The 22,332-nt window shown below is 53.3% G+C and overlaps 2 protein-coding genes across 4 annotated transcripts; one reads left to right on the forward strand and one right to left on the reverse strand.

Moving 5' to 3' along the window:
* The first annotated feature begins 5,155 nt into the window (after positions 1–5,155).
* SYNC (syncoilin, intermediate filament protein) lies at positions 5,156–12,354 on the forward strand. 2 transcript variants are annotated; one of them, XM_074162104.1, is made up of 4 exons: positions 5,156–5,345; positions 7,923–9,216; positions 10,468–10,592; positions 11,731–12,354. In XM_074162104.1, exons 2-4 carry the CDS (start codon positions 7,930–7,932, stop codon positions 11,792–11,794), a joined length of 1,476 nt encoding a protein of 491 aa, XP_074018205.1. In that variant the 5' UTR covers positions 5,156–5,345; positions 7,923–7,929; the 3' UTR covers positions 11,795–12,354. The 2 variants fall into 2 exon arrangements, with proteins under 2 accessions (XP_074018205.1, XP_074018204.1); XM_074162103.1 differs by lacking the exon at positions 5,156–5,345 and adding an exon at positions 6,309–6,476.
* Positions 12,355–13,298: 944 nt separating this feature from the next.
* Positions 13,299–22,252, reverse strand: RBBP4 (RB binding protein 4, chromatin remodeling factor). Of its 2 annotated transcripts, none has more exons than XM_074162040.1 (12): positions 22,070–22,252; positions 21,036–21,183; positions 20,250–20,395; positions 18,834–19,007; positions 17,916–18,031; positions 17,598–17,758; positions 17,347–17,473; positions 17,160–17,237; positions 15,941–16,017; positions 15,771–15,828; positions 15,550–15,660; positions 13,299–14,493 (listed from the first exon to the last, which is right to left on the reverse strand). In XM_074162040.1, exons 1-12 carry the CDS (start codon positions 22,083–22,085, stop codon positions 14,428–14,430), a joined length of 1,278 nt encoding a protein of 425 aa, XP_074018141.1. In that variant the 5' UTR covers positions 22,086–22,252; the 3' UTR covers positions 13,299–14,427. The 2 variants fall into 2 exon arrangements, with proteins under 2 accessions (XP_074018141.1, XP_074018142.1); XM_074162041.1 differs by having other exon boundaries at positions 21,036–21,180; positions 22,070–22,085.
* Between the last annotated feature and the right edge of the window lie 80 nt (positions 22,253–22,332).

Consider the following 22,332-nt stretch of genomic DNA (forward strand, 5'->3'; position numbering starts at 1 on the left):
TGGGACCCTCCATCTGCACCCCCCGCCCCGTGGTGCTGAGCCTCAGCAGGAGAGAACCGGGGCAGAGCAGCCCCTGCGGGACCGGAGCAAGTAATTACAGCATCGTCACCTTCCCCCCCACCCCGAGCGGTGGTGTCCTGCAGAGCCGCGGGGGTGGCTGTCCCCGTCCCCAGGAGAGGAGCCAGAGCCGGCGGCCGTGTCCTGCCCTTGCCCTCTCCCCGCAGCCACCACCGGTTCCTCACCTGATGGGCCCGAGGGTGACGCTTGCCCTGTCACCGCCGCTGGCAGCGCCTGGGGGGGACACAGCGCTCCCGAACAGCGGCCGACCTGGGCGCACCTGAGGCCACCAACACGCTGCCGTGAAACACCCCGTGCCGCGCTGCTTCTTGTTGCTAATAATAAATCAGCTCCTTGAAAATGAAATGACACGGGAAGGTGGGGAGGGTGAGGGGAGGGGGGGTTCGGCCGCTTGACGTGGCTCTACCAGCCTCTGCCTGCGGCCCAGAGCGCGCCTGGGCGCTTGCCCGGGAATGGCAGCGGCTCTCGTAAAAGATTTCACCGCTTGCCACGAGCCTGCGCTGCTCGGGAGCGTGAGCGTGCGGATCGGGCTGCGAGGGGACAACAGGATGCAGAGGAGAGCCTGGGGCCGGCGCGGTGACGCATGCCGGTGGTGAGCAGGTCGGTGGCAGGACACGCGGCAAAGCCGGAGGCCATGAGCCTGGGGCAAGGAAGCAGGTGGTTTTTGCCGCATTTCCACGCTCTGTGGCTCAGTGGGGTTTGGGTCCCCGTGCGGATGCGTTTCCTGAAGCTGCACCGTTGCATTTGAGCCGCATCCTTCCCGGAGGCTGGCAAGGGCCTGGCCATGTGCCCGGGGGAGTTTGCCAACCGCTGGAAATGACTAGAAGAATTTATAAAGAGAGAAGCCTGTCCATCCCAGGGGCTTCCCGGTGCGTTGCTGTCTCCCGTGGGATTCGGGGGCCGGCACCGCGTGTCTCGTGGGCTGTGCAAACCCCAGCATCCTGCTGCTGTTCGGTGGTACCGGCGATGAGGGACAGGGATGTGACCCCAAATCCTGGGCGATGCCTGCAGAAGGGCTGGGGCTCGCTGTGCTTTTTTGTCTCTGCCTCTCATTCCTCTCCCTTCACCCCCTGAACCCGGACTTGAGACCTAAATGAGGCCTGAAACACTCGGGCAGCGATTTCCTAGCACCCCTCCTGGCCCCCCATGATCCCAGGGGAAGGGATCCTTCCCAGGGGGAGGGCTGAGCACGCCACTGCGCTCCGAGGCTTTGCTGACCCACAGCGAGGTGAAGTGCGCTGGGGAAAAGCTAATCCCCAATTAGGGCGTTTGTGTTGACTTTCTGCCGCCGGCTCCAGCTTCCGAGTCATTAACCTCCAAAAAAAGATCCTGGTTTTCACATCATGCCCCTCCTCAGATGGCAGAAGAACCAGTTTGAAAAATATATTTGCACAGAGCTACGGGGCATTGTCCAGATAATCACAGCGAGAGGGAGAGTGTCCCTTACCCTCCGGGGAGAGCTCTCGTCAGATGGGTGAGGAAAGTAGAGGAGGAAGGTGAAGAGGAAGGTCATCCTCAGCTTTCCCTCCATGACAGTCCTGGTCCTGGTGGAGAATGACGATCCAGAGGCTCCCTAAAGCACCAGCCCTTCGTGCAGAGCCCCAGAAACCTTCACCCCCTCCCCAGAGAGCCCCCGCGCCGGCAGCGTGCCAGGGTACCCAGCTGGATAACTCATTTTCCACTTCCACGGCCAAGATGGTCACAAGGACGCCGGGCGCTCGCGGGGAGAGGAGCCGGCTGGAGCTCAGCCCCTGCGAGGCCACGGCAGAGGCACATGGGAGGGGAGGCAGAGAGGCAGAGACACCCCCCCACCCCGCGCCTGACCCTTGGGAGGTGACATCCCGAATGCGGGTAATGGGTGCTAAAGGGTGCCAAAACACATTGGCCACTGGCTGCGGCATCGCGGGCTTCAGCAGCCACCCAAGATCCTGTCCCTTGCACTGGGAAGGCATGAGCTCGGAGCCACCGGCACGTTGGGGTGTGCTCAGCCCGTCCTCTGCCCCCCTTCCTTCCCCTCGCCGGGGCAGCGGGAGGGATGGCTGCTCCCTCATTACTCATTAACGCTTCCGGCGCTAGTGGGTGGCCGGGACAAGGTCCTCCCGCAGCCACCCCAGTCCCACTGAGCCCTGTGGGTGCTGCTTCCCACCCCGCTGCACCCCCAAGAAGGAGCCGCTCGCTCCAAATCCCTCCCACGGGGACGGGAGCCGGAGCCGGAGCCGCTGCTCCCCATCGCTCGCCCCAGGATATGGAAAAACCCAGCGACGAGCCCTCTCCGCCGGCGCTCGGGCAGCAGTGACCCTGCCAGCGATCGTTGGGACACGGGGACTGGTTGCTGCCATGCTCAAAAGCAGCACCTCACTCACTGTTTTAAAAAAGGGGCTTTATAAAAGGGCGCCTGGGCCCTAAATGTCACGGGAAGGGGAAACGCAAACGGCTCCTGGCTCGGCTGCGTTGTACGTGGAGACGGAGATGAATAAAGAGTAGTGGTTGCTCCCTGCCCAGCTTCCTCGTGCTGGGAAGGGACGGCTCCGTCACGCACAGCCCACGACAGGGGGAGGAGCGGGACATCACCAAAACCGGGTGTCCATCACGGCTGCTTCAAAGGTCCCCAACCTCCCCCCGACGTCGGCCCCTGCCAGCCCCGTCGCACAAGCCCACGGGGCTGCTCAGAACGGGGGGCACTTGTTGCATCGGCTGCTTGTCACGGGGCTGTTTGTGCACGCCGAGCTGTGCGCACACACACACGGACACGTGCACACACGCACACGCCGTGGTGGGCACGGCAGGAGCGTGGCCGAGTGCTGCTTGGGGCACACATAAGCCCGTGGCACACACGGGGGCTGCCGGGGGGGGGCTGCCGGGACGGGCAGCCTTGACTCAAGCATGTGAAGCCCAGTATCTGGGCTGAGCAGAGATAAAACCGAAGGACCACAATGCAGAACTGGGGGACACTGGTGGGGGCTCCAGTGCTTGGTCCCTGTAGCCAGACCCCCCACCAGTCCCCGCTCCGCTCCCCTGGCTGGGCCGGTGTCTCCTTCAGGAGCAGCTATGGCAGGAACGGTGCTTTCCTCGTCCCCCCTCGCCGTGGGGCAGAGCGGGACCCAGCACCCAGATAAGGGGGAGCCGCCGGCGCCTGTGGCCTGTGGGCAGGGTCTGGCCCCATTCCCGTGGAGTTCCCAAGGTCCCTGCAGGACAGACAGAGCCTTCGGCCTCCCCCTTTCATCTCTGCCCCAGCTGGGCACATGCCCACGCTGCATTTCTCTTCCTCCTCCTCCTCCTCTTCCTCCTCCTCCCGGTCCCGCTGGGTGACCTCGTGTCCCTCTCACAGGATCTGTCCTGAGCCTCTTTGCCCGGGGAGTTTTGTGATGGGTCCGGCATCTCCGTGGTGTGTACGTGATGGGACCCCATGTGCCAGGTCCTGGGACTCGGCTGCGGTGCTCACCCTGTGCCGGCACCGCCATGGCACCCCTGCATCACTGCCAGCAGTGGGCACCAACGAGAGACACCCCCCCCCAGCTCTCAGCCGGGGAAACTGAGGCAGGAGGAGAAGCTGTTTCCAAATGGCCAGTGGCACCCAAACCCCCCAAGCTCGGATGAATGCCACCAGGTGCCATCTCCATGCAGCCACGGCCATTTCAGCTTCATCCAGGGACCCCCCACCCTCCCGGGGCGAAGGGGCCACCTTGTGAGGGCAGGGCAGGAGCGGGCACACGGTGCCACCACCCTCCCAGCCAGGATCCGTCCCTGGAAGCGCTCCCGGCTCCGGCGATGAATCACACTTTCCCCCTGAGGTCAGATTGCAGCTCCTGTGCATGGGAGGGGTGTGTGGATCCAGACCCCCCCCTTGGCAAACACCGTGGTGAGACGCATGCAGAGGGCACGGGGCTGGCAGCATCGCCTGGGTTCACTGCTGCAAAATCCCATCGGTGCTGGGGTTTGGGGCAGCCTGGGTGACCCCCAGTGCCTCCGGAGCTGCCGGAGCCTCTGGCCAAGGAGATCCCAAAGTTGGGAGAGCGTCCCTGCTACCTCAAGCCTGTCCCTAAAGATTATGGGGGTACCGAGCCCTCATGCTGCCGTGGCGGTGCCAGGGTGGTCGTGCCAAGATGGTGCTGAGGCTGCGGTGCCTGCTCCGTCCCTGCCCTCGGGGCAGATCTGCCATGTGTGATGGAAAAATCCACCGGGAAGGGGGACGGCAGCACCAGCACCAGGTCGCCAGAGGAGAGGCAAAGTGGCCCACGACCCCCTTCAGCCACCGGCCGGCTCCGTGCCGGGGATGCCGAGGCAGGGCAGCGACGGCAGCTGCCACCATTGATCCCAACAGCCGGAACATTTCATCTCACAAACCCTCTCCTGCCTTTTGCTTTCCCCTCCGGCAGCGCCGCCGATAATTCCCCGCCGGCTCTGTTTACCGGAGCAAAGTCCACGATGGTGGTTTGCAGGCGACGGTGTCTCTCCGCGCCGGCTGGACCCAACGCTCGCCCGCGACCGGCCGGGCTCTGCCGAGCGCCTCGGGGTCCGGCCACCGACACCCGAGCCAGCCGTTGCCTGGTTATATCCACAAAACAGCCCCGCGCCGGGGCCGGGGTATCTTCTTACCGAGCCGGGAACAGCTGAGCCTCTTCAATCCCCACCCTGCCCTTGGCAGCTCATCAGATAAACCCCGGCCGGGGCTCGGCAGCGCCGCCGCCATCGGCCCCTCCATCCCCGACAAGGGTTTGTCGGACCCAGCCCCCAGCGCGACCCACAGGTTTCTCCCCTCGGCCGGTTTGGGCTCCGGATAGATATTTATACACGCAACTTGTGCGAATTAACAGCATTCCTCTCCTATTGAGTCAAAAGCCCCGGCACAAATAGAGGAGCTTCATGGGAAAAAAAAAAAAAAGAGAGAGAGAAGAGAAAAAAAAAAAAAAAAAAAGGTGGGTTGTGCTGAAAAAAGCAACAGGATAAAAAAAAAATAAAAGGAAAGAAAAGAAAAGAAAAAAAAAAGTACCCAAATCTCCCTTTTCCTTTTAAAGCTCTGTTCCTGGGAGATGGACAAGCGCAGTTATTTTAAACCTGATTTCAGCAGCCCGGCGGCCAGCGCGGCATGGGCAAGGTGGCGGTGACGGTGGCGGTGACGCGGGGACGGGGTGGCACTGGGCGATGTTGCAAGCCGTGGCGCGCGTTGCCGGGGGATTTTGGGGCACACGTAAACTGGCGACTTCCTGAGCGGCGAGTGGCGACTTCCTGAGCCGCGGCGGCAGCGGCAGGATCGGGCCCTGGCAGAGGTAGGCTCGGTTGGCTCTAAGACCACGGTGGGGCCACCAGGCTACGCGGCCACTGGCCGTGCCACCACCCCGGGCTGTTGCACCCATGCCAAGGCGGCAATAGATCTAAAATATGTATTTTATATAAATATATGCTAATGATACAGCCGCCGAAGGGCCGGTTTAGGGTGCCGTGGGGTGGGGAGGATGGGGATGGGCGCTGCCGGAAAGCGGAGCTGCGGGGATGGTGGGTGAGCAGAGGTGGAAAACCACGTCTGTGGGCAGCGAGGGCAGCAGCGAGGGCAGTGTCACCGCTGGGCGTCCAGGAGCTTGGCCACGGCCACCACCGGGCTTTGCAGAGCACGACGCCACCGTCTCCATCCCCAAAACAGAGGGGAGAGGGAGGCAGGGACGGGGTTCGGGGTGGAAGGGGAAGTGGCGGCTGCGCTCTGCCATTACTGGGGTGTTTGCGGGGACAACCTGCGGCGTCTGAAGACCCCTGAGTTATTGGTATGTAATACATTCATACACTTTATAATAAATACCGAGGGGAGCGCATCACCGGGCTGCCAGTACCCCGCCCCGTGCACAGGACGAGGCCGCAGCGTTTGGCAGCCATGTGCTGCGTGCTCCGGCGTTTCCCCTTCCAGCCGCCCGTGTCAGACGCAAACCCCATGCACCCCCAGGGGACACCACCCAGGCCCCCCACTGTCCCCATCCCGTCCCCCAGAGCTGGGAAGTGGGACTCCACAGCTCCCGGGAAAGAGCCCCCAGCCCCGCGAGGCGGGGAAGGGGGGGGGGTTGAGGCTGCACAAAGCAAATCTCCACCCTAAATCACGGGTGGGGACAGCCGGAGCGGGATGGGGGGCTGCGGGGGATGCTCCCCAGGGATGCGGGTTAGCTGCAGCCAGCCCCTGCGGCTGCCTCTGCCAGGGATGCAGGCGGCTTGGCCTTCCCCGCCCTCCTCCTCCTCCTCCTCCCCCGGGGCGGAGGAAGGCAGCCGCCTGCAGCTGGCACCGCAGGCGGTGGCCGGGCGAAGCGGCTGCTCCGGGGAGTCTGATTTCCAGCCCTGTTTATTAATAACACCCCCCCGCCCCATGCTAAGCCCATGTGCAGCACAGAGACGGAGGCGCTGGGCTCCGGGGGAGGAAGGTAAGAGCCCAGCCGGGGGGGAGCAGAGAAGGGGCTGGTGGCCGCCGAGGGGGTCCCATGGGTGCCTTGGTGAGGTGGGAGGTGTGGGGCAGGCGAGGGGGCTGCCAAAGCATGGAGTGGGGAGGGGGAAAGGGGTGGGGAGATCTGAGGTTCGGCACCCGGGGAGCATCCCTGGACCCCCAGGAGTGATGGGGGGGGGGGAGCACGGCCCCTCTGGGGTACGCAGGAGTGCTGGGGGGGGGGGGGGTCTGGGATGAGGGGTGGTGGGTGGGAGCAAGCCCCTGCGCCCCACTGCGAGGGTGGGACGGATCCTCCCCTCCCGCCCTGCTGATGCAAAGCAGAGCCGAGAACTTTGAAAAATAAGCGCTGGCACGGTACGAGGGCAAGAAAAAAATGAAGCGGAGCCCATTCCCCACCTTTCCAGGCGCTGCCCCCTCTCCAGCCGACCGGCCGCTGGGTCCGAGGCTGCGATGTGTCATCGCTGCCGAAAACTACCTTATTAGGAGAGAAAGTATCAGTGAAAATCAGTTCTTTCCCTAAAGCCGTTGCCGCGAGCCGAGGGCTGCCTGCGAGTGCCAGCCTGCGCTCATTCCTTGGGGGATGACGAGACATGAGCTCAGCGGCGTGGCCGGGAGGTGAGAGCATCCTCCCACCGATCCCACCGGCCCCGGCTCCTGGAAGCAGCAGGAAAAGCCCCAGCTCGTTCCCTGAGGGTTGTCCTCTCCATCCTACCCCAAATAGCACCCGGGCGAACGCGAGAGGGGAGTATTTGGTGGTGGCAGCTGCAGGTACCGGGGCTGGGGATAATGTCGGGATCGGATGACTCTGCAAAGCCCGGCTCCTGCTGCAGGAGCTGCCGCTCGCTCGGGCGCTGTGCGTGTGCGGTGCTTTACTCCATCCCAGCCACCCCGGAGCCCACCTGCGCTTTAGCAGCACGTTCCCTTGCCGTGAGGTTATCCCCCATTGCTAAAATCCCGAGAAGCTCTACTGGCGGTGCCCCCACCAGCATGTGTGCGATGTGTGTGCGGCACCCCGGGTGTGAGCTTTTGGCATGGGTACGGCAGCTCTGCTCCCGGCTCGCCGGTCACACCGGTGACGCTGGGGGAGACCGGCCGTGACATGGTGGGCAGTTCCCATCAACACTGTGGTTGTACCTCTTGGTTTTGGGGTCGGGGTTTGCATCCCTCGCTCTTCCTCTGTCACTTTAAGAGGGTTTTCTTCCCTTGGTTTGGCCCGTGCCAAAGCCGACGGTTTGGGTCCAAGTTGTCATCGGAGCGTGCCAGCGCAGCCCTGCCCAGTTTGCACAGCTCTTGGGTGGCACGGGGACGGTGACAGCAGCGGGGGCTGCGGCGAGAGCACCCCCAGCTCAGCCTGCTGCAGGGCGGAGAGGAAGGGCTGAGACCTGTTGCACTCATTGCTCTGGTTCACCTCTCCTCTCCTTTCCAGGGACCTGATGGCAGAGCCTGAGCCCCCTCCAGAGCTGCAGCTGGATGAAGCTGGAGCATCCTCTGCCCCTGAGGACACAGCTGCAGGAGCTGCTGCGCACCCGGACCTTTTGCGCAGCCCGTTAGACACAGCAGCGGCTGGGGGGGTGACACCCCTGAACCAGGACAGCCCTGTCACCTGCTGGGAGCTGCAGGCAGATGGCGGGGACACTTCCTTGGAGCTAAACATGGCAGGGCCCCAGCTGGGCGAGGGTGCGGCCAGGGCTGAGATCCCGCTGGATGTGGATGTGGCAGGAATCCCGCTGGACGTGGATGCAGATGGAGCAGGGATCCCACTGGACGTGGATGGGGCAGGGAGTCCACTGGATGTGAATGGGGCAGGGATCCTGCTGGATGTGGATGGGGCAGGGATCCTGCTGGATGTGGATGCAGATGGAGTAGGGATCCCGCTGTACATGGACACAGACGGGGCAGGGATCCCAGCCGACGCGGATGCAGATGGGGCAGGAATCCCACTGGATATGGATGCAGAGGGAGCAGGTGGCCCCTTGGATGCAGAGCAGCAGTGCCTGACCCTCGAAGAGCTGGGGGACTATTTCCAGGAATGTATCGAAGCCGTCGAGCAGCTGGAGAAAGAGAGAGACAGCCTGATCGCAGAGCTCTCCCAGCTCCGGGAGCCGGCGCTGCAGGAGATCCGCCATGCCCACGAGGAGATCCAGGCAGCTTGCCGGCTGCTGGCCAAGGTGGAGCTGGAGAGGGACAACCTGAAGGATGAGATCCGACAGATCAAGCAGAAGCTGTTCAAGGTGACGAAGGAGTGCGTGGCTTGCCAGTACCAGCTGGAGAGCCGGCGGCACGACCTCTCCCAGCACGCCGCTTACCGGGGCGAGCTGGAGACCCAGGCTGGACAACTCTCCGGTGAATTGTCCCAGCTGAAGGAGACCTGCGAGAAGGAGAAGGAGGTTTTGAGGCAGCGGCTGGAGACCCCGCCGTGTCGGCCGGACAACCTGTACCTGCAGGAGAGCCGCCGGCTCTCCATGGAGTTCGAGAGCTTCGTGGCGGAGAGCCGGCGGGGTCTGGAGGAGCACTACGAGCCCCAGCTGCTGCGGCTGCTGGAGAGACGGGAGGCAGGGGCCAAGGCGCTGCAGGAGATGCAGGGGGAGATCCAAGGGATGAAGGAAGCCCTGCGGCCCTTGCAGGGGGAGGTCAGCCGGCTGCGGCTGCAGAACCGCAGCCTGGAGGAGCAGATCGTCCTCGTCAAGCAGAAGCGGGACGAGGAGGTCGGGCAGTACCGGGTACGTGCCCCATCACCCCTGGCACCCGCTTGTTCGGAGAGTGGGAGCCGTTCTTTGCAGCCGGTGAAACGTGGGTGGTGTTGCTCGTAGGGCCAAGGGGAGGAGCGGGGTGGATGAGGAGGGTAAAGAGGTGGAATATCTCCTGCTGGTTGAAGTCAAAAGCATCCCCTGCCCTGGCACCAGCCCCTGAGCAAAGGGCAAACCTGAGCTGACAGGGGTGCGGTGGGAAAAAGCTGGGGCTGCGCCCCCTGAGCTGCTGGAAAAAAGCTTTCTCCTGATTATATTCTCACTTGGGTTTGACCTGCCCCTCAGGAATGGCCCCAGCGAGCAGGGACAAGGCAGAGGGGACAGGGGGGTTTCGTTCCCAGAGTGGGCTGGCGGCAGAGCTGAGCGATGCTGCTGGGCACAGCTCGCACTGAGGTGCACTTTGCTGAGCAAAGGCACTTGGAAAAGTCAGGTTTTTTTTAAAAATGACGGCTTTTCTTTAAAAGCCCAGCCCTGCCGGGGCAGATCCTGCCCTTCCCACTGCCAGGAGGGTCTCACCTCCTGCACCCACAGCCCTGGCTGCCTCCCGAGAGGGTTATTTCTGTCTGCGCCTGGTGCATGTGTCTCCCCCCCGGCCCCCCGCCACCGCGTCCTGAGGGACAAGGCAATTCAATATCTACAAGAGCGCATTTGGCAAAGAGGCTCCACAATTAATCTCCCCCGTTTCAACACTCCCTGTTCTCGGCTCGTAATCGCTGCCTCCTCCCAGCCTGGCTCCGAGCAGCTTCTCGAAGCTGGCATGTCCCCTCCGTGGCTTCTCCTCCCCGGTGGGCTGGGGACCAGGTCCCCAGTGCCCGTGACGCTGCTCGTCTTGGATTTCTCCCTCTCCCCGGGAGGACAGGACTTGGGGCACGCCTGATGTGCCTCCACATTTTCTTTTTTTTTCCCAAATTCCTTGTTTATCTTTTCCTGGCTCACAGGTTTATATAGTTCTGGCAGCTTTTCAAAACACACACGAAGTAGTCTAGGGGACAAAACCAACTAAGGACTCAACACAGCACATCCCAACCCAAACTCCCACCTTTCTAATAAAACAAAGATACTATGTTTTTTTGGAGGTTTTTTGAGATGGTGGTTGGCCACCAGCCTGGCTGGGCTTTGTCCAGACCAACACCATGGACAGGCCGATCCCCCCAGGAGAGCGTGGGCAGCAGCTGAGCGTAGGAACCGAGGCAGCTCATCCACTCGTGTCTTCTGACTCCCCAGGAGCAGGTTGAGGAGCTGGAAGACAGGCTGAAGGAGCTGAAGAACGGGGTCCAGCTCCAGCAGCGCAAGAATCAGGAACTGGAGGAGCTGAGGACCAGCCTCCACCGGGAGCTCTCCATCTACAAGTGCGTTGGTGGCTCATCCCTGCGGCGTGGAGGGGCCGGGGAGGGAGGAGGAGGATGGTGGAGAAGCAGCTGGTGGTCACACCATGGGTTCCTGGCCAGTGTGCGAGCAAGGGGTCTGGTGGCAGGAACTCCAAAGCCTTTGCCATCCAGCAAATAGGGATTTGCTGGAAATTCCTGTACACGAAGGAGCGGAGGTGGCTTTCCAGGAAGCAGCTGTGGCAACTTAAAACCAAATATTCCTATTCCTTAGGAATACATGGGAAGGAGCTGAGGTTTAGGTTTGGGAAACACCGCTGTGGATGCTCTTCAATGAGTGCGCGCTATCTTCTGCTTGTCACTCCCTGCTGCTGCTTTCACTCAGGTCTTTATTACGTGGGATTTTTTAAAGCTGCAGAAAATGTCTGTAGGTTTGAGGACTATTTTACTCACCAAACTTGGTGGTGGTTTGTGTTACTCCAATCTCAGCTGTACACTCTAAACCGTTTTCCGTAGCTTCGCCGTTACTTTAGTATTCATTTTTCCCCTTCTCCACTCAAACCTCCTCACGCAAGGGCATGAGAGGAGATTCCCCACCACAAACAGGTAGAGTTTCCTTTTATCCGGGTAAGACTCGCGCAGGGGAAGAGAGCTCTGTTTCAGCCTCTCACGTCAGCGGCCGTTCCAAAATGTATTAACAAGAATAACCGCATTTACGACTCAGACCAGATCCCAATAACCCCGTGTCTTTGCTGCTTGGGGTCCTTCTAAATCACGGGTCTAAATCACAGCACCATGGCTCTCGTAATCTTTAACTTGCCATCCCTGGAAGGGATAGGGCGGGAGGCTTTTCTGGTGGCGGGACACCTCATGGAGTTTCCCCTTGGAACCTGGGGGTTAAGAAGGGCCCCGAGCCGGCGTCTCCCGCTGCTCACACCAAAAACGTTCCCTGCTGTTAAAGCTTTCCTCGCCAAGGGCTCTTGGGTTGGGCCGGGTCCACGCACTCACGAGACCGCGTACCCAGCCAGTTTAAGTGTTTCCTAATTACTTTTCTTCCCTAACCTCAAAAGAATGTTTTTCAGAAATAGCATCTCTCGCCCGTTCTCTCCGGCCAAAGCACTTTATATAAATAGTCTCCTAAATTTACCTTCTCTCCCCACAGGGGCTGCTTAGAAATCTACGGCCACCTCTGCAAATCGGAAGAAAAAGAAGACCAGGACTGCTAAAAACGATGGATTTTCCCCTCTTTGTAGCAAAACTAAAGGACAGAGGCACCTGCAGGGGACGTCCCCTCCTGCCGCTGGCCCTGCCTGACGCCCAGCAGCCGCCCCGAGCCGGGAACACCCATCGTTTCGCTTGTTATTTTCTCGAGGCGCTGCTGTCGATGGCGTAGTAAAACTGCTTTCCCCCAGAGGAGCAGAGAAAATAATCCTTGCACTGAACAACGGACATAAATGAAGAACGTTATACTGTATGTTTTTGCTGTGTTTGAGAAAAAAAAAAAGAAAAAAAAAAAAATGTATCTTGTCTTGTTCCATAGGTGGATGGTGTCAGCCTGCGCGGGGAGCCGTGTTCTGGGAGCCAGCGTTGGGGGGCGGGGGGGTGTTGATTTTTAAAGTTTACATGCAAGAGAAGCTTTATCCTTTTAACGGGATTTTCTTTTGTATTCTAAGGGCCTCTGCTGTATTGTGACACGCTCCACCGCGGGCCACAGGAAGGAGTTTGTGGATAATAGGTTTCCACTTTGATATATCAAGTCTCACACTGAAAATAAAGGCCGGAGTTTAAAGATGCTTTTCATTCTCAAAGCTGCGTCTTAAAAAGAAAATAACAAGCTCGTGTCAAAGCAGGGTACTTGGAAGGAAGGTATCTGACTATTTATTCTGCAGACTAACAATAAAAAAAATAATAGTTCTGTGGCAAGGGCTGAAGGCAGACCCAAAATCCACTTCATTCTTGGCTTCTTAGGGATAATAAGTCCTTATTTAGAATCATAGAATGGTTAGAGTTGGAAGGGACCTTAAAGATCATCAAGTTCCAACCCCCCTGCCATGGGCAGGGACACCTCCACCAGAGCAGGTTGCTCAAAGCCCCATCCAGCCTGGCCTTAAACACTTCCAGGGATGGGGCATCCGCAACTTCCCTGGGCAACCTGTTCCAGTGCCTCACCACCCTCACAGGAAAGAATTTCCTCCTAATATCTAATCTAAATCTCCCCTCTTCCAATTTAAAACCATTACCCCTTGTCCTGTCACTACACCTCCTGACAAAGAGTCCCTCTCCGGCTCTCCTGTAGCTCCCTTCAGATATTGGAAGGCTGCTATGAGGTCTCCCCGGAGCCTTCTCTTCTCCAGGCTGAACAGCCCCAGCTCTCTCAGTCTGTCTTCATAGGGGAGGTGCTCCAGCCCTCCGATCATCTTCGTGGCCCTCTGCTGGCCCCGTTCCAACAGGTCCATGTCCTTCCTGTGTTGAGGACTCCAAAGCTGGACACAGTATTCCAGGTGGGGTCTCACGAGCGCAGAGTAGAGGGGTAATTTACTCATTTCACAAAGAAAGAATCCAAGTGTACAAATGTAAGGAATATCTATACCAGCACCAAGTCCCACAGGACACACCATGGGTAGAGACCATGCCCTTGCCTTCTCCGCTCTCCGAGGAGTTTACCCTGGAGAAAGCGGTTGATGCGGAAGGGAAAGCCCAGCGCACAAATCACAGAGCTCCACAGCTTTTACGTAGAAAAAATTTATTCCATCTGAAGCACTTACACGCAATTAGTCATGAGGAGCACGGAGAGTAACAGGTTGCTGGTGGAACAGGACACCCTAGTGGAAGATGTGCAGGAACTAGTGGTCAAAGGACTAACTCCTAAAAAAAGTAGTTTATCCACATTTAAATTGCTTTACAGGTACCAGCTACCGACGCTGTTATAGGTTCCCGGACACGCCATCTGTGGTACATCAGTTGGTAAAAACATACACCTTTACAACTTGGTGGCCCCCAAGTTTTAAAAACCATTTCACAGAAAGGAAAGAAATATTTATGTGAAAACACAGCTCAAGAAACACACAATAGAGCCAAAAAAAAAAAAAAAACCCCAAAAAACTTGAAAAGGTGAACAATGCTCTGCAGGAATAGCTAACGAATCCAAACCGCTGTGGCCCAGCAGATGGGAGAGAAGGGAAAGGAAGGAAGGAAGGAAAGAAGGAAGGAAGGAAGGAAAAACCCAGAATTACCAGTAGAGACAAAAAAAAAAATATAGAAAGGAACTTCAGTTCAACTTAGAATCTGCAAATCTGTTTTGCATCTGCAGAGGCAGGAAAAAAAAATCCACAAGGTAGAGATTAATTAAAGGAATCTCAAGACTTCTGAGCTGTACTGAGAGGACAAGACCTTCCAACACTCCATTTCTGAACTGCCAGTGGATTAACACTCGTATCATCTCCACTGGCTCTCACACACTTTGGCAGCTCCACCTAGTTAATTTTTACTTAAATTAGGCAAAAGCCCGCAGCTGTAGCAAGCTAAAAGACAGAAGAAAAAGAAAAAAACCCCAACAAAATCAAGTTTTCTTTGTGTGATGAAGGCAGCTAAAATGAGACAGCCAGCCCTAGAGGCGAGAGGCTGCTGTGGATCTGAGCGAGGAGCTACAGCACGGAACCAGCGGAGCCGGGCTCAGCCCTTTTTTCTTCGGGAGCACTCACTGTCTGGGTTAAAAAGCCTGGTGATGGTATCTACAGAAGGATGGCTGAACACAAAGTCTACGTGTGTCTCAAAACCAGTGTTAAGTCAGTATTGGGGTTGAGAGGGAAGAGAAGGAAAAAAAAAAAAAAAAAGACTAAAACCAGGAAAAAGTCATCATCTAGGATCCTTGACCTTCTGGATCCACACTTCCTTCAGGGTCTTCATCATTATAGATGTTCTCCGCCTGCAAGACAGAGATGGAGGAACTGAAGAAGCACTTTGCCACCACAATGAGCAGGATTCCATGCACTAGAACACTTCAAAAATTCGCGGAAGTTTTTCATCTGTAGATATGGATCATAGAATCCATATGGATTCTATGGTTCGGGTTGGAAGGGACCTTAAAGCCCATCCAGTGCCACCCCCTGCCCTGGGCAGGGACACCTCCCACCAGACCAGGTTGCTCCAAGCCCCCTCCAACCTGGCCTTGAACCCCTCCAGGGATGGGGCAGCCACAGCTTCTCTGTTCCACAGAGAACAACTCTCTGTTCCTTCCTCTGCTCTCACCCATCCCTGATCCCTCAAGGCTCAAGGCCTCAAGGCAATTTAACATTAATAAAGCAACACAAACGACCTTATTTCTTAGCAGCCCCATCTCCAAAACATTGCATAAATATGCTGTAAGTTACAGTAGCTCATGGAAATCTGCGTTCTTAAAGTAGAGACCACTGCAAGACTTACTTCAATTAACAGACTATTTTATATACATTTAGTAGATCCTCTACTCAGCAGAAGGACCTTCCAAAAGAACTACGTGGAAAGCCGCTAAGAACAAAGCCCACGTGAAACAATTCCTAGATAAAGAAAAATTAGGAGAATGGTCTTGTCAAAGGTCAAACTATACAAGTTTGTCTTCCAAAACCTTCAACAGCCAGTAATTTAGGGTCAGCAAACTTCTGTTCACCACCACCCTCTCCATCTTCAGGAGCATATTTATGTCATCCGCAAAGATTTCATTAAGACAATAACTACTTCATCTTTGGTCCTCACACACACTGTTTTTATCCAAACATAGAAGGGAAAAATTTGCCTTTTTTTTTTTTTTTTTAAATCACGAGAAACACAAAACAGCTTCTGAGTATTTGTAAACCATTGTTTGGACCAAACCTAGAGAGGATTCTGTTGTCCCTGTTAGATTTAGGCAGTGCTACAAAGCAGCTCTCGCTGAGAGCTGCAATAAGAGCAAGGATGCTGAAATCCAAGCAGTTCAACACCTCCTGCACCTTCCCAAACCACTTACCATTTGCCAGACTTGCATGATATTATCTTCTGATACAGAACAAATTACCCAGGGCTCATTGGGATTCCAGGAGAAATCAGATATCTTCGCAGTATGACCACCATGAATAAACTAGTATTGGGGGGAGAAAAAAAAAAAAAAAGGGGGGGGGAATGGTTTCAAATCTCCATCGCAGAGATGAAAAATAGATCAAAATAGTCAGTGAGATTCCAAGGACTTACCAACAGCTCTGGGGGACCATCCTCAGCATCTTCAGGGGATTGCTCTTCTCCAATTTTACTGTAAAAAAAAAGGGAGGAAAAACAAGAAGGTGGGGGGTTTGTTTGTTTGAAGTGTTATGTAATTTATCAATAATATTTCTCCAGGACGACGTGACTAATTTGGGATTTACCTCAAGTCCCAAACATTTAGCCTGCGGTCAGTGCCACTGGAGGCCAATATGGTTTCATTATGGGGAGACCACTGAACCTACAGACAAGGAGGAATTTAGAAAGAAAGTTAGTTTTAAGCAGCTGTAACATGACAGACATTCACAACAAACATCACTATTTTGTATCCTGAAAGCTCTATGAGAATTCAAATTGATAGTAACTTGAAATATGAATGTGCCCAATAATAACACTCCCGACACAAGAGGTTGGTTTGTGAACATTCATACCCTAAAAAGGCATTTAAGCACAAAAAAAAAAAGGTACCACACGTAATCTTTCCTCTAACAAAGGCCATGTGTTATGAAGCACAAAGCAGCTCTCGAGGGCATTAGCTGCTCCTTGCCTTAATAAGCATTGCACAAATATAAACTATGGATTCCTTAAGTAGTACGGTTTACACATGAAAAGAAATCACTGTAATTAAGCTTAACTGCCCAAAAGTTCACATTTACTACTTCTGCTGCAGATAAATCTCTCCAAAACATACCACTTAATAGGATCACAGGATTAAGAAAAGAACACATAATTCTGCACACTAACGTGACATTTCAAGATTTCATGTGTAATTTTATTTAGAAGTAACTACAGTATTAACTAGTAATCCTTCTACAAAAAAATCTCTACATATTTTTCTTCTGAGTAGGGCGTGAGCTGGAGATGGAAATATTGTATCTGCTAAGCACATGCTACCCGTGATGTGAACATTCTATATTTACACCAGCAAAATTAGCAATTGTTTGTTGTCACAGGACTTTCCAATGATCCCCTTTAATGGGTACTGGCTAAGACCTTCCTACAGGACCAAGCTGAGAAGATGAAAACACTGCAGCCGTTTCATTGTGCTTCCCTGCTTCAATCTGCTGCCATGAATAATTTACATTTTCTCTCTACTACTTGCATTTCACCCTTCTGTTGCGGTTAAAGCCCTCGACCATTTCCTCATTACGTTCTGCCCCTGCCTCTCTGGACACTCTTATGTGTCTGTACTGAAGCTCTGCCCCACACACAGCACTATACAGCTCCACAACAAGCAGACAGAAAGCTATCAACAGATGAGAGAAAAAGAATATATGAGTTTTTAAGTGCAAGTATATTTAATAAAAATGTAGAGTGGAGAAGAATGTTTTTCATTTCTTCCAGACAAACAAGTAGAACGAAGTCTATGTGCACGTGTTATACCTGAAATATTTCATCTTTATGTGATTCAAATGAGTGCAACTTCAGTTTTAGGTTCCTCAAGTCCCATAGGGCAACAGTCTAGGAAGAAAAGCCATAAAAATACTTTTTATTGAAATAACCAATATATACATCCCCACTTACGCATCAGAAACTGAACAAATATGTTCCAAATTCAAGGTAGACATACCTTATCAGCTGATCCTGTGGCCAGGATAAACTCACTGTAGGGATTGAAGGAGAGACAGTTGACTTCAGCTGTGTGAGCGTCCACCGAATGACTGGGTTTGGAGGTGTTGTTTGACCGGGTGTCCCAGCTGCAAGGGGAAAACATGGAATCGGAAAAAAGGTTCATATCCCATTTTATTGAGATACCAAGGAGCAGATGAGAAAGCTCAAGGGACAGAAGCACTCGGTCTCTGAAGACATCACCCCACTTACATCATGAGCTTCTGATCATCAGCAACAGATCCAAACAGAGATTCATGGAGCAGATGCCAAGATACATCTTCCACTACTGCTGTATGGCCTGTGAAGATGGTCTTTGCATCCACCACTTTGCCTTCCTTTGGAACAGCACTAATATCCCACAAGCAAATGGTCTTTAAGAAACAACAAAAACAAAACCAACAATTTTTTAAAAAATTGCATCCTTAGACAGACAGTCTCTTCTCCCCCCAAATCAAAACCAAAATGGTTTTACCCCTGCCAAGGGACACTGAGTGCAGATTGTACCCCAGTTATATTTAAAGTACTCACGTGATCATCAGAAGCACTAAGCAAATGCCCACTCAGGTTTGGGTTCCATGACAGCCCATAACCTTCCTTCTGGTGCCCACGAAGACGCAGATCAGGGTTACACTCTCCAGAAGGGTCTGTAAAAAGGCAGCGTTAAGAACTCTAGTGCCTGGTATCATTTCCAGCACATCCTGGAATACCTGGCGTTAAATTTTACTGTGCTTTACTAAATTTTGCTTTGACATTTTCAACAGGATCCTTCTTTCTATCCTTTTGAGCATTTTCCCCAACTGAAGAATCACCTCATTAAAACAGAATGCACTGAGAGAACACACAGCAGTTTGTCTTCTTAGCTTAGTAAAAGCACACTGAAGATTTTTCCAAGCTGCCTTTTATTTTTTTTGGCTGGATAGCCTAGCAGTAGGTCCACTCTAAATTAGTGCTATAGGACCTGCTGAAGAGTCAAAGAAGCCCAGCAGCCACTTCCACTTCCCTGCCTTGGCATAAGTCACCTGGTCCAGCATTTCTGATCCTCCTTGTAAGTGACAGAACTAATTACTCTATACCATCTTGATAAGTTTAATGGGTAAATGACTGTTAATATCCTTACAAGATATCAGGAAAATAGCTCAGCTACTCAGCAAATCATATAGTTTCCAAAAAGGCACCTTCTACCACCCCAAATGTCACGACACACAGTGACATGACAGAACAGGCAGTAAAATAACAAAAGGAAAAAAGCATCCCTTTCTATTGATACCTATTGGATACCTATGTTTAAGCTTCTTACAAGATAACCTTTTACACTAAATACCTACTTTAAATCATAAATAATATGCAACCCACAAAATTATTTGAACCTCTTTTTCACTCCATCAACCTTTTCTCAAGGGAGGGCTGGCTGATCTCTGACGAGCAGACACAACAAAGCGCACACACCTGGTTTAGAAGGGTGTTTGGTGTAATCAAAGACGAGGACATCGCTGGATGGAGTCTTCGTAGCGATGATACAAGGGTTCTGCGGCATGTAACGTGCTCTGTTCACTTCTCCCTCGTGATTTATCTTGATTTCAATTTCAATTTTTCCACTAACTGACCCAAAGCCTCCAAACTCTGGAAATAAGAATTTAGTAGTTGTAAATCGTAAAATAATAAGCCCGTTTCAGACCCAATGACCGGTACCACCAAACTCTCATTTTGAAAGATTAGTCACAATAACCATAAAACTGAAAGAATCCAGTTCTCAAATGGCATGTTGTTTCAAACACCTGTATTTGTAACATCATAAGTTCAGGATTTTGGCTAAGTTAAAGACCATTTCTTCCCCAAAAAATGTTTTACTATTTGGAATTTAACAGCACAAGCCCCAAATTATCACACCTAAAACTCTTCTTTCAAAGATAACAAAATTCAGCATTGCAGAATAAACAAAGTTCTGGTTAAAAAAAAAATTGCTGCAGCACTTAGCACTTGCTAAAGCTACCTTATCTTTATAATTAAACTCACAGTAACTTAACATTGCACAAAATCGCACAGCACCCTCCTGGCAAAAAGAAGGGGGGGTTGTTAGTAAATTGGAGTAGTATATTTTTGAGAAATACTAACACAGAATAGAAACAAAGTATTTATTAGACAACATTGTGTTCATGGGTAACTCTCAGAAGCCCCAAAGATCAAAATACTAATTGCCCAATCCAGGCTTGTGGATAAAAAAAAAAAAAAAAAGAGCTAACATTGGATCATTAAGGACTTTCACCAAGTAGAAAGATTGATTCAACCAAGTAAAAATGAGAAACGTCTAATTCGTGGCAATGCTGACAGCCAACTAAGATTACAGAAAGCATTGGATTCAAGTCTGATACACCAAATAAAACACAATAATCTTTTTATCCAAGGAGGGCTGGCACAACTATCAGGCAGCAGAATTCAGACCAGAGAAGAACATTTGAAATGTTACACTCCTCTGAAATAAAGTATTCTTTGACGTGAGTGACTTTCTCACTGGAAGTTTGTGGAATGCAAAAGTGATAGTAAAAATACCAATATACAGTACTCTGTGAAATTCAATGTCAATTCCTGATGAGAAATAGGGAGGGGTGAGATTTTCCCACACACACTTTTGTAATAAGCCCACCACCTTCTTTTTTCATCATTAAATTATGAAGACATTATGTACATTCAAAAAACATAGTCTTTGCCTCCTGTTAAGCAAAGGTACCAATTAGAAATAAATTGATTAGTTTAGAAGCAACATCTGAATTTTGCTGCCTGAACTTTAAGGCAAGATGAATATTCTATTGCGAAGGGAAAGGAAAAAAAAGGTTAAAAATGGTTAAAACATCTTTGGGCCTTTACCTCCTTTCTCACTGTCATAGTGCGAAGCATCAAACTGCGCATCATCGTTGGGCAGCTGCACACTCGCTATCACGAGATGGTTTTGTTCATCTGAAGTGTGGGTCCCCAGGACTAACCGGTGAATACTGAAATCTTTGCCTTCAGGTCTGCAAGGGAAGAGAGTGAGATGAGAAACAAAAGGGGGTTTACACAAATGCTGAGCCGATTACAACATTTTTTTAATGACAACTTCTAACAGTAATTAACTTTAAAGTTATCGTTGCTCTCCTGCTCCACCACCCAACTCACTTCCTCCAGAAGAAATCACTAAGCATAACTCAAGGTCTCAGCCTAGAATTCTTGCAGCACAACACCCTGACAGACCACCATTCCCCTGCCTTCCTTCAAGAGACCTCAGTAGCTCCTCCCGAGCACAGCTCCGAGGGGCAGTAACGTTCACCGCAAGCAGAACATTGTTTTGGAAGCTCAGGACAAAATGACGGCTATACAGAAATCATATCTAGTTCTATTTTTGCATATTTTTTTTGCTGGAGGAAGAAAAGAATGGAAATCAAATGTGTGAAAACATCTTCTCAGTGATATAAGCCATTTCCCCAAATTTAAAATGTCTGTACTGATTATCTCTCTGGTGTTCCTAGTCCTCAACTCGCTGTTGGCAAGGCAAGGGTACAAGAAGAGATTAAGACAGAAAGGAATAGCATATTGCCTTACTTTAACAAAAAGTGATCATAGATGTACTATTTATTCTGCTTTTTAAAAAAATAAAATGCAAAAGGATCAGCTTACCTTGTTACATCAGGAAGCCACTGAGCAGTCAAGCTGGGCCATTCCAGAGCATGGGTCATTACCAAATCATATAAGAAGGGAGTATTCTTTTTCCATATTTTATACTCTTCGTTGATCACACGTTCTTCCACTGCATCATCAAAGGCTGCTAAATTTAAAAAAAAAAAAATAAAAAAAGAATACGATTAGCCTTTCTGAATGTATTTACAACATACACACAACACTGCGAGTGGGCAACTGAACAGAGAGCCAATGACATCAAACCCTGGTTTGCCGTTAGACCACCTTACTGGAGCAGCTGCTAGACGATTAAAAATCCTCGTTTCTGGATAGAAGGCTGAGAATTAACATTAACTACGTCAAGGTTTCAACCGAAGCAGCCTAATAAAATTCTGAAACTTGTTGCCACAGGATATTGCAGGGGCAAAACCCCAGAATTGTGAAGATGTTTAAACGGGGGAGGTGTAGCTGCTGTTAAAACAGAGTGGGCTCAGTGCAGCCTTGAACTACCGGTTCCCAAAATCCAGTTTTCCAAGGCTCCTCCCGTTTCTCTCTCTCTCTCACACACACACACACACTTTTCTCGCACCATCTGCTTCACAACAGCGCAGGCCCTTGGGGAGCGCACCCCGGGGGGGGGGGGGGGCGGCCGTGCTGCCGGTGACCCCTCTTTGTCTGCACCAGGCCCACCCCCCTCACGGGGCACCGTATTTCTGCTCCCCCCGTCCGTTCGTTACACCGGGCTGCTTCGAGAATTCACATTCCGGGCGCGGATACAAACGGATCAAAACGGGAGGGGGGCGGAGGGACTCGGCCCCGGTACAGGCCTCCTCCCACCCCACGCACGCGAAGCAACACGACGAGTCGGGCCCCAGGCCTCCCCGGTGGCGAGGGGCGGCGGGCCACGCCGGCAGAGCCCCTGAGGGGACCGCCCCTCCGCCCCACTCCTCTCACACCGGTCGCCCCCGCGCCTCACGGTAGGCCCGAGGGGAGGAGGCCGCGCCGCGAGGCCTACACGGCGCCGCGAGCCCTACCTTCCTTGTCCGCCATGGCGGGGCGGGGGGAGCGGGGCGGTAACGGGAGAGGAGATGAGGCGGGGCGGGCTGGGCTGGGCGAGACGGGCGGCCGGTTCCTCCGCTCCCTGCTCGGACCCCTCCGGCCGCGGGCTCTATTGTTTCCTGCCCCCGCCGCCTGCCGCTCCGGCGCCGCGCACCCCTTCGCGCGCCAACGCCGGCCAATCGCCGCCCGCCGCCGGGCACCGGCAGCCAATCGGCGAGAGGCAAGGGGCGGGGACACG

This window comes from Numenius arquata, chromosome 21 (genome assembly GCF_964106895.1).
Source record: "Numenius arquata chromosome 21, bNumArq3.hap1.1, whole genome shotgun sequence".
Taxonomy (NCBI): Eukaryota; Metazoa; Chordata; class Aves; order Charadriiformes; family Scolopacidae; genus Numenius; species Numenius arquata.